This window comes from Carica papaya, chromosome 4, assembly GCF_054855325.1.
Source record: "Carica papaya isolate Zhongbai chromosome 4, ASM5485532v1, whole genome shotgun sequence".
NCBI lineage: Eukaryota > Viridiplantae > Streptophyta > Magnoliopsida > Brassicales > Caricaceae > Carica > Carica papaya.
The window spans coordinates 18,852,484-18,863,873 of NC_142312.1; the positions used below are offsets into that span (position 1 = coordinate 18,852,484).

At 34.1% G+C, this 11,390-nt stretch overlaps 1 protein-coding gene across 2 annotated transcripts; it reads right to left on the reverse strand.

Annotated features, from left to right (window-relative positions):
• Positions 1-5,270: 5,270 nt before the first annotated feature.
• On the reverse strand, positions 5,271-11,031 carry LOC110806651 (uncharacterized). 2 transcript variants are annotated; one of them, XM_088218016.1, is made up of 9 exons: positions 10,670-11,031; positions 9,869-10,069; positions 9,661-9,783; positions 9,452-9,492; positions 9,246-9,354; positions 6,770-9,010; positions 6,255-6,410; positions 5,921-6,051; positions 5,271-5,771 (listed from the first exon to the last, which is right to left on the reverse strand). In XM_088218016.1, the coding sequence occupies exons 1-9, from the start codon at positions 10,745-10,747 to the stop codon at positions 5,537-5,539; spliced, it is 3,315 nt and encodes a 1,104-aa protein (XP_088074142.1). In that variant the 5' UTR covers positions 10,748-11,031; the 3' UTR covers positions 5,271-5,536. The 2 variants fall into 2 exon arrangements, with proteins under 2 accessions (XP_088074142.1, XP_088074143.1); XM_088218017.1 differs by having other exon boundaries at positions 9,869-10,084.
• Between the last annotated feature and the right edge of the window lie 359 nt (positions 11,032-11,390).

The following is an 11,390-nucleotide window of genomic DNA, read 5'->3' on the forward strand; positions in this document are numbered from 1 at the left end:
CTCATATTGTAACTCAAGTAATAGATAATGTTTTATTGAAGTTGCGTGCACTTTACTACTCTATTCACTATCACAACTTCTACTTTTACCTTAATATATAAACATCACAATGACTAATGTTTTTGAATTATAAAAGCCTTGCATGTTGAGGTGCATTTTTCAGCTTGGTTCTTATCTATTTAAATCCAATTCAGACTTAGTGAACACATAATGTGTGTTCATATTAAAAACTGTACAGACCATTAAAATATATTTAAAAATCTAACTAAATTCAAGTCAACAAACTTAACAATTAAATAAATCGTTTATAAAACAATTAAAATAAAGAAGTTAAGGGAAGAGAGAGATGCATATGAGATATAGAGGTCCAACCATAACGTGCCTACATAATCTCCTCAAGCCACCACTTGAGGATTTCAATAATAACTTCCTCAGTTAAAAGAGCTTGTTTTACACCCTGCTCATGAGCAAATCATTTAAAACTTATTGTCTCTGGATCACAAGCAATAATCTTGTTTTGCCTAGTTCACAAGCAATTGAATACAACTTATTTTATCTCCAAATCATAAACAACTTTTCTTGTTTTCCTAACTCACAAACAACTACTCATACTTGTTTGGTCTTAACATAAGCATAGGTTAGTTTTGTTTTTTTCTTGGCTTATTGCAACATTATCAAGATTGATTTTATTATTTGTATAATTTAGAAAATGTCATCTTAATTATTTGAGCAATTAACTTTGCAAACTCTAGGTTATGAATTGATAATAAACATATATGTGACTATGTGGTAGATGCATATGTTAAAACCATAATACACCTAAATGGTCTACTTTATGGATGTGTGGGCCCACGTATGTCTCCTCTTCTTCTTTATATAAATGCAAGGAATTTATTCCTAATTTTAACTAGTGACGGCTTAATAGTTAATTTTTCTTGAGAATAAGTAGAAGGATTTACTTTATTTATTTATTTATTTATTATTTAATGGATATCTACATAAATTTTCAATTATTCTACGCATCATTATTTAATTTAACCAGGATGCCCTAATAATTCATATCAAACTGTAAAAAAAAAAAATGAATTAAAGAACTCCAAGTCCACTAGTACATTTATTTCAATTATATGAATATTTGTGGAGTGCAACTATGAAAAAAATACTGGTAATTTTTCTAATACGTGTTTATACTTGATACAATATTTGTAATATAAAAGTATTTAGTACTTTTTTTCATTACATGTTTTCATACGATATCCGTTTCAACAAATATTCATAAAGCTTAATGAATTTCTTTAGATTTATAAGATAATAATGTATTATTATAAGTATATTTATTCCTCCATATAATAATATATTACTTCTTTCAGAGCCATCTTATACTACTACATATTATGTCACCCTCGGCTTTAGCCAGTTTTAAGTGAAAAAAATATTATCCTTTAATGTTTTTTTTTTTTTTTAATTTTTTGGCCCAATTAAATTTTGAGAAGCATCCTGTTTTCTTCATTAGAATAAAATAAATATTTTATAAGTTAAATTAAGAACTAAAAGATAGTTTAAAACATACTAATATTTAAATCTGAATAACAAATAATTTAAGAAAATAACAAAAAATACATAAGATAACTAATTACTTTTAACAATTTTTATAATACCCGAACCCGGAATTTGGACTCGTAATTAATTTTAACATAAAAAAATATATAAAAATTTATTTTTGAAATTAATGAATTTTAATTTAATGTGAAATTATGAAAAAAAATAAGTTGAGGATAAAATTAAAAATAATTTTAGAAAAAATTGGTAAAAATTTGGATTCGGATGATATTTTTGAAAGAAAAATCAGAAACTAATGGTCAGAATGCAATTAAAAAAAATACACCATGTAGAACCGCCCAGTCAGTAATATCGACGAACCGGAGCATGCCGCGTGGCAAGGCACGCTGACTTAGTGCCACACGGGAGGCCACGCTGACAATCTGCGTGCCCTGCAATCAGACGGTCTGGAAGCGTTCCCGCATGCGTAGACGGTCCAAATCTATTCCCTCCTCAGGCGCGATCGGATGGTCGCAATTAAACGCGACGAATGACCCAGATTCGTTCCCTCTTTAAATACGATCGGACGGTCGAGATCAAATCGGATTGAACGGTTCAGATTTATTTTCTCTTTAAACGCGACCAAGATTAACGCGAGACGGGTATAAATATTTCACATCATACTGAATCCAAACCTTAGCCACCAGCCTCCTGCTGGAGAAGAAAAACCAGTCGCCGGAGAAGAGAGCCGACCACCGCCCGCCACCACGCCAGAGCCACCTCCGACCGTTAAAAAAAGGTAAAAATTCTTCTATCCGCTCAGAATTTGATTTTAAGCACCTCCGTGACCAAATTGGAGCAAAAGGAACGATGGGTGAGCCGGTGAAACCGTGGGCAAAGACCGGCAGCGCCGCCGCGAGCGAAACCCACAACTGCCTCCAATGAGCCCCTTTCCGTTTTCCATTTCGTGTAATTTTTTTACCATTGTATTCTCCGTTCTGTTTTTTATAGATTGACCGAAGAAAAATGCCCAATCGCGAATGTGAGCCAGCAGAGCCGCCGCATTGAAAAATCTCACCACTAGTAGCTTTTTGTTTTTTTACTTTTTTTCGGCCAACCAAGGCCCCCTAACGTGTTTTCTCTCATGGATGAGTATAAAACCAGCCAAATTTGGTCAAAACTGGCCAAAAACAGCCAGGCCGAGGCAAACTGCCACTGCGGGCAACGATGCCGTCGCTAGAGCACGGTGGTATCGTCGTGCCGGAATCCTAAAATTGGCCGAAAAAAGATTTTTAACACCAATTTTAGATTTTTGGGATATTTTAAGGTACGTGAAGCGTGTTTTAATCTTCATAAGAAAATTTAGGAAACGAGGACCACCAGAGTAGGCGCAGTAAAAAATTTAGTATTTCGGACACCGATTTGGGTAAAAATCTCTCACCTTATTATATGTTATGGAATTGAAGTTTAATAATCAATAATATGGTATTTTGTGTAATTTAGAAAACTTTGAGAATAATTATAGGTTACTAATAGATCCGGAATCAGTTAATTATTTATTTGTCATGCTTAACTGATTGTTAAATTTACAACTTTAAATACATGATGATATACTAAAATGATTAAATGATTCAATCGTGCTTTCTTGATATATATTGCTTGTCTTGCGTGATTTGCGGTTGATTTGTGAAATTTAAAAATTAATATGCAAACGAAAAATTGTTTGGTCATGTGAATTAATAAATAGTAATCTTACTAGATATCCTGGGAGATGGTGGACGGACCGGGTACATAGGAAACTCTACCGTGAACGTTGTCTCATACTAGATGGGGTATCGATGAATGATATTTTTAGTGCTCAAACCGGACGAGGTATAGGAACGATCCGATTCATCCTCATACTGGACGGGATGGTGGGGGATAGTATTTTTGGCACTCATTCCAAACGGGATATGGAGACGGTCGATTAGTTCAAAATATTTGATATTGATTCACACGTAGTGGGATATCCTTATGGGCCCTCAGGGATACCAGCAGACAAATAAAAAGGGAAAGTGATTGTTATTGCTCACTCGAAAATGAAATTAGAATGTTATTTAAGTTATTATCTCTATAAGTCGATTTTGAAAATCTCGCAACGTTAAATATAAGCAATAAATGGTTTTCTTTATAATAAATGAATTTACTTAAATCAAGATGTTCATTGGTTATTTTTATGATTTTTACAAACTTTTAATTTTTGTATCGGTGAGTAGTATGATATTTTTACTGGGATAGTGTAGCTCGCACTTTCATTAACTATTTTATATCAAGAGAACCGAGACCCAGATCTCGATCAATAAGAGGGTATTGAATTGTTCACCACCCGGACTTCCTTTAAAAGGTAGTGAATGTCGTCTTAGAATGCTCAACATATTATTCTTTGTTTATTTTTTTGATTTTCGTTTGTTCTTTTAGAAGAGTAATTCTCGTATCCCAATTAGACGTTCTAAATTATTGTGTAAGAAATGTAAACCCTAAATTCTATTATTTTTCTTCCGTATTTAATTTATGATTTTATTACTTTTTAAGTTCTGTACTTTTATATTTTTATCTCCAAAAATGTCAAAAGAAAAAAAAAATAACTATATCAAAATGTATCATACTGATCGAAAGCATTATTTTGATAAACAAAATTTGTCCCTACATTTTTCTCATTTTCTATTAACGAAGCTTGATAGATATTAATTTGATGTTTTTCACGTATAAATGGGTACAAGACCAATGCCTTTTCATGTCACACCAACAACAAATACTTGTTGTATTATTTTCCTTTCTTTTCTTCATTAATTTTTTTTCCTTTTTTGATGGACATGATTGATCTAATGGTTCCCAATAGAAGTATCCTCAACCTCATCCGCGCTCAAAATTATTAGTAGTTGTGGTATTATTCACTTTTAGAAAAGAGATTAGATTTTTATTATTATTATTATTAATCAGTTGATTATTTTTTCAGCCATAAAAAGACATGAAATAGATTTGGAAGTATCTTCTTGAGACTTCTCTCTAGATGTTACTGCTGCAGGAGTACATTCAAAGCTTTTTTTAAAAAAGTTGAGAATGGGTTTTCTAACACATCTTGTTCGGTAAAACAAGTGGATCTCTCGTATCAAAGGTATTCAATTTTCAATCATTCGTGAAGGATGGTGTCAGTGGCATGACTTTTACATTTATGTACTATTTTCTTCCTTTTTATCAACAATAATCTATGATAAATAGTTCTTAGTTGTACTGTCAAATTTAATTTGTAATAAAATTATGAAGACAAGAAATTAATTAAAATGAATGTGTACATACCCAATCTAATTAAAATATAAAACAAAATTTTGATTAGAAGACATAGAGATATAGAAATACTTTTTTTTAAGTAACTCAATCACCAAATTAACAAAAAGATGAATACCAGCTAAGACGAAAGGATCTTATAATTCTTTCTTATTCCTAGATATACAAAAACATCATGAATTTTATTTAAAAATTAAATTAAATTAAATTAAAAAAAAAAAAAAGGTTACAAATTAAATTTGATTATATTAATGTACATGTACATACTATAACAGCTTTAATTTCATAATAAAAAATACAAGTCTGAATTGTTTATAACAATAAATTGATTGTTAACTAATGAAATATGGGTATATATTATACACAAGCATGTGAAGATCAAGTAGTGACATAAAAGAAACAAACACTAGCAACGAGCTCCGTTTTCATCATTTTATCCAGGAAAAAAAAAGCGACATACATCTCGTGACAAACCTTTTAAAAAGAGAGGGAAATAAAAAAATGTAATGAAGATATTTGCCTACGTCAATCAAGAGAAATTACAAACTAAATTACATTTGTATAAATTCTGTACAAATTAATTTACTTACCCGGAAGGAAGTGCTGCCTTTATTCCTTTTTCAGTCTCAGCATTCCCTTCTACTTCCAACTATACAACTCATCTGTCTCCTTGCTAGCTCTTCCTTGAATTCTTGAGGTTACGTACCGTCATTACAAGCTTTTGTCTCTCACCTTCCACTTCTGCAAACTTGAGGCTTATTTCTGAATATCTCTCTTGCATCTCCTTCAATTCACTCTCCATATCTCTGTTTTTCTCCTTCAACAGAGTCAACTCACTCACCAAATCATCCGGATTGCCATTAATAATATGGGAGGCTTTTGGTTCATTCTCGGATGGCATTTCGTTGCTGCATGAGGAGAGCCAACGGAGGAGAATATAATCACTAACAGATATATACACACACACAACATCCTGACTTAAACTTTAAGAAACTTGGAACTTGGGAAAAGAAGAAGAATTTTGGGATGAATCAAGTTCCATGTGCTCATATTGTACCTCTTATTTGATATTGACGTGCTTCTGCTTTCTCGGAACATGCATTCTTCAGTAAAAAGATATTCACCTGTGGTTCTTGATTCCACAGGTACACTGCTCTTTGCTGTAATACTGAAGAGGTCTTTAGCTCCCTGCAAGAACATATGATGATCTGCATAAGTCACATCATTTTTGCGCACTGAAGAACTAAAACGTAAAATGTGTACGCCTCGAAGAAGCCAATCAATGAACAGATATTTCACAGATCTGGAAAACCATGTAGGTTTCACATGTGTCAGCTAACAGACCCTTTAGGAGAATTTATCCAGCGCATTATATCATACAGATGATTAACCTTTTCACTTTGGCATCCACATAAACTTGCACTGTCCTTATTGAGGTCAACCAGTCTGCCTTCTAACTCCTCAATGTTGCCACCAAGTTCCTTTTCCTTATCCAGAAACAACTTTGCTGAAGTTTCCAAAGCCGTTTCCTTTGATTTTATTTGTCCCTGCCACAGAAAATTACTACAGTTAATGAATAAAATAAACATAAATTCAAGCAGAATCTACATGCCGATGTTTCGGAAGAATATTTTGCGTAGCAAAATAAACGATTTAAAAGAGAAGCAATGGGGTGGACTCCTCAGTCAGTTTACTTATTTCGGGATAAGAAGATCAGAGAAATATTTGAAAGGCTAATAGGATACTATTAGTAATCTAAATGCTGCAGCAAGCAAAACAACATCATCCTTTCCCATTGTCAGTTGACTCAATGGAAAGGGAGGAAGACATAAAAAACATTTTGATTAAATTTTATGGCACTAATATCAAAATTTTAATTTTGCATGCTACTTATAGTTCAACGTACCTCAAGAAGTTTTATCTTTTCCTTCAGACATGATACCTCTTTGGAGCCATAAGGAACAGGAGCAAGTTTATTGTTTTTTACAGTAGCTTTTGCTCCATTTGAGACTGCTGGTTTCCTATTGCTATCCTTCAGCTTCTTCTCAATAGTGCTCAATGCATCATCCTTCTTCTTTAGGTCACCTTTTAACTGGAATACTTGCTTTCTGAATTTTTCCTTCTCTATCTCATCCTCAAACAGGGAATTTTTTAAGTCATTACACTGAGCTTTAAGACTTCCTACTTCTGATTGTAAGAGATTAACCATTTTCTGATTTTCATCCTCAATACATCTCATCCTATTTAACTCTTCCAAGAACTTTTCAGCATCTTTCCTCATCATTGCAACAGTCACTATGAGTTTATTTCTTTCGACAATTCCTCTATCCACCAGTTCCTCTTTTTGTTTAATTGATTTCTTCATGTGCCCCAACTGAAACCCTAAATTTTCGTTCTGCTTTGCTTGTTCATGAAGGAAATTTTTATCCATTGTCAGTTTTTCAATATCAGCTTTTAGCCTTGCAATCTCCTCTGTTAAAGCCTTCCTAACTTCTTCCTCGTGCTTCTTTTGGCGTTCAAGTTGCATGGACTTTGCATCAATTTCGCCAAATGCTTGTTCTAGGTCATTTATTTTTGAACTTAATTGGTCAGAAAGCTCATGGATTTTTGCCTCATAATATTCCCCAAGTGTCTGGAGCTCTTCATTAGCTTTCTTGAGCATTTTTTCTAGTTGACTTTTCTGGGCTCGCAGTTCATTTGCTTCTGCCAGAGCTTTCAATGCCACCTTCTCATTTGCATCAAATGTAGAAAACATTTGCTTAGAGAGCCTCTTAAATTCTTCTTGTAGCCTCTCAGCTGTATCAGCATTCCTCCATCTTGTCCTCTGCAAGGCTTCCTCAGCCTGGATAGCTCGTTGCTCCTGCTCAACTTTGGCGTGTGTTACATATTCAAGATCAACTTCAAATTTTTGTGCCTGCCTCTCTAACTCTTCTTCCAGGCCCTTCACCTGGTTTTCAAGTTTATTTATGGAAGCTAAAGCAGCAGAATAATCTTTTGCCTGCTTCTTGAGTTCATTTTCCAAGCTCTCGACCTGAGTTTCAAGTTCATTTATGTTGCCAAAAGAAGATGAGCATTCATATTGCATCTTTAACTGCTCTTGCAGTTGATTCTGCTCTAACTTATATGAGATGTTATGATTTTCTTGTTTCATTATCTCATAGTCAAGTGCAAGCTGCTCCATCTGCATCTCTAGCTCATTAATCTCTCTCCTGTAGATCTCTCTCTCACTACAAAGGTCCATGATCTTTTGCTCTAGCAGGTATGTTTCTTTGACATCCTTGTGCTCCTTAACAAGCTCTTCCAGTGCCTTCTGGTCTTCATCTTCATCTGTCTCACTTCTAGGGGTAGTTAGCCTTATCTCTTCAGGCTCGTGCAACAATCCTGATTTGCTGGAGATGTTGGCTATCTCCTTGTTCTTCTGTTCCAACAGCTCATCTAGGTCTTGCACAGCGAGCATCAACTCAGAGTTTGATTCCTGTGTTTTCTGCAGTTGTAACCGAAGATTAGAATTCAGGTCCTTTTCGTAAGTTAGTTCTTGTTTGATTTCTTCAAGAAGAATCCATGGGTCTCCACTTCCATACTGCAACTTGTTTTTAACTTTGGCCTCATCCATGCATTTTTTAAAGGCCTTTAGTTTCTCACATTCTACCTTGAAAGAATCTCTCTCCTGCTTCAAGCTAATAACCTCTCTTGAAAGATCCTGCCCTCTCTTACTCTCTTTCACAATCTGCTTTCGTAGAGTTTGCAATTCCAGCTCTGAAACATCCACCTGCCTGGCCAAAGCTATGAGCTGAGCTTTGAGCTTCTCAATCTCAATATCTCTGGGAAGGATGTCCTGGGAACTGTTTGTTGAGTCATCTGTACTCACTCCATGATCAGACCCTCCTGACAATTCCCATTCCGATCTCTGAGGCTCTTCATAAATTGTCATTGAGGCACTGACATTTTGGTTATGCAGCACCAAAGGGTGGGCCAAAGATTTTGAAAAGCTAGGAGGGTCTTGATGGATGCTATAGTTTCTAATGCCACTCTCTCGGGGAGTATCAAGTCCAGAGCTGCTATCAGAACTTGACATTGTAATGTCAGATGCTATCGATGCTCTACGGTTTAGTTCAGCATTTTGAGCAGCTTTATTGAATGGCCTATCCTGTGCAATCAAACAAACATAACATACTTCCATAAATTCTTTCCATAATCTAGTGAAAAATTCATCAAAATAAATTTATTTGTTGAAGTTTCAGAAAGTTTTAAAATTAAATAATTCAAATTCAAAGGATTCTGCCGCCTTCTTCCATCCACTTGAAGGACTAGGAAAAATCCTGTCATAATTTAACATCAAAAGAAAGAAAGTTCACTGATTTATACTGTGAAGAAAGCCTTACTTCAGCCAGGTGGTTTCTAATGCTTTCGGCAGTGTAATCATTGCTTAAATGAGCATTCAAGCTGCAATCCTGGGATTTAACATCTGTGTTCTCATGTTCTCCCACATTCCTTCAGAAGCCCACACGGGGAAATTCAGTATTAAAAATCAATCAGAACTTACCAGACTTGAAAGATTGAATAATAGTGAAGTAGGATCTCATTTCACCTTTGCTGATCAAAATCTGCCTGGACCTTTTGAATGGAAACCTATTCAAAATGAATAATCTGAGTTTTCAAATTATAAATTGGAGTTTTCTGCTTCAATTATAATAGCAAGAAAGAGCTCATGGGAACATTTAAGGTAAAACCTATATCCTGTGACAAATATAAATGTATGTGTTGAGAGAGAGAGAGAGAGAGAAAGAGAGAGCTAACATGCAAAATTGCTTTGGAGTTTGAATTCTTCAAGGGAAGTGAAATATTGGAAGGTTTAGTCGCTTCTCCATAATCAGCAAAATCAAATGAAACTTCCCCAACAAAACTGGATTTTGTTGATCCCTACAAAGCGAAATGTTATATCATGAAAACCAACTGGCAAGCAAAATCAGTACATTGAAACCCAGAAGATGATAATGATACTCACAGTTGACACAATAAAATGGTAAATTCTCCCATCGATCTTCCCTGTTTTTGGGTCCTGAACGAACCTTACTGTCTCATGAACTGGATTTTCCCACCGACAGCATCCATCCTGAATTACAGCCTTCTCTAATCGTACCGTTGGCTTTCCACCATCCCCAGGAACCACAGATAGCATCAACCCGTCCACATTTAATTGAGGGATCTAAAATTCCACAAACTTCCTTATTCGGGTTATTCAATAACATTGCAATATTATCATAAAAACAGAGAATGAGAGAAAATAAGTAAAGGAAAAAAAAGTTTTATTCTGAACATTTTTAGGAACGTTTTTGGATCTTATCAAATTGAATTTAAATTCAATAATTCAAACCTCTCTGTCTGGGTTGCTCAATGGAGTTGACTTTTTCAGCCCTTGGACAACTAGATACTCCTTGATTCGAGTAATGTTTGGTTCTTACTAATATTAAGTCCAATTAAAAAATATGAATTTTCTCTTTCAGAGTGTATATATATATATATATATATATATATATACAATTTTTCTATACTAATCTCAATTAAGTCAAGTTTTTCACTCTCTCGACAAACCTCACTCCATGATTCAGGCACCAATACCTCATTTATTTCCTGCATTTTCTTATAAACCAAACAGAACAAGATTCAAATCATCTTCATAACCATCAAAGCTGAAATCCAATATTCCAAGAAACGCATAGAGTAGCCGCAGAAATGAGAGTAGAAACTTGCAGTATCCAATCAAACCCACTCATCAGACATTCATATAATTAAAAATTGAGAGTACCTCAGTTGCATGAAACTGCAATTTGAACACAGCTTTGATCTTGTTCTTCTCCGTCCTCCATCGTGCTGGCCTGAACATCGCCGCTGCGCCACTCAACGGAAACAATACTTTTCAGCCGAGGTTCGGCCAGACTCGCTGGAGAACTGAGTTCACTTACAATGTACCGCAAAAAACAGATAGATACAGTGGTAGTACAGAAATACAAGTGCTCATTGAGGTGAAGTCAGTAAAAGAGAGAGTCAGTAGCATGGAAAGAAGCAAGGAAGATGAAGAAGGGAAGTATATATAAAAGAGGGAGTAGATCTGAGGAGCTTCTCTCTTGCAAGTCTGGAAGGAAAGAGAGGAATTTTATTTTTCATTTCTCATAAATATTTAAATAATTAAAAATTGAAGAAGAAGCTTCAATTTGTCTTTATTATTTATTTAAATATAGAAATATAGTGGTTGTTTTGGGCCGGGGAAACAGTTGGTAACGCTAACAGACTAACAGATTTTTATTTTACATAAATGCCCTTATGTTATTTTTGTTATTTTTTAAAAAAAAAATTATATATTTAATTAAATGGAAAATTTTATTATTTTAAAATTAAATTAAAAATATCTGTTACCAAAATAACTACATCTTCTTTTTTGTTAATAATATAAAAAAATTAAATATTTAATTAGGTATTTTATATTTATTCTGAATAATTTGGATTTATTTTATAGATATTTTGTAATT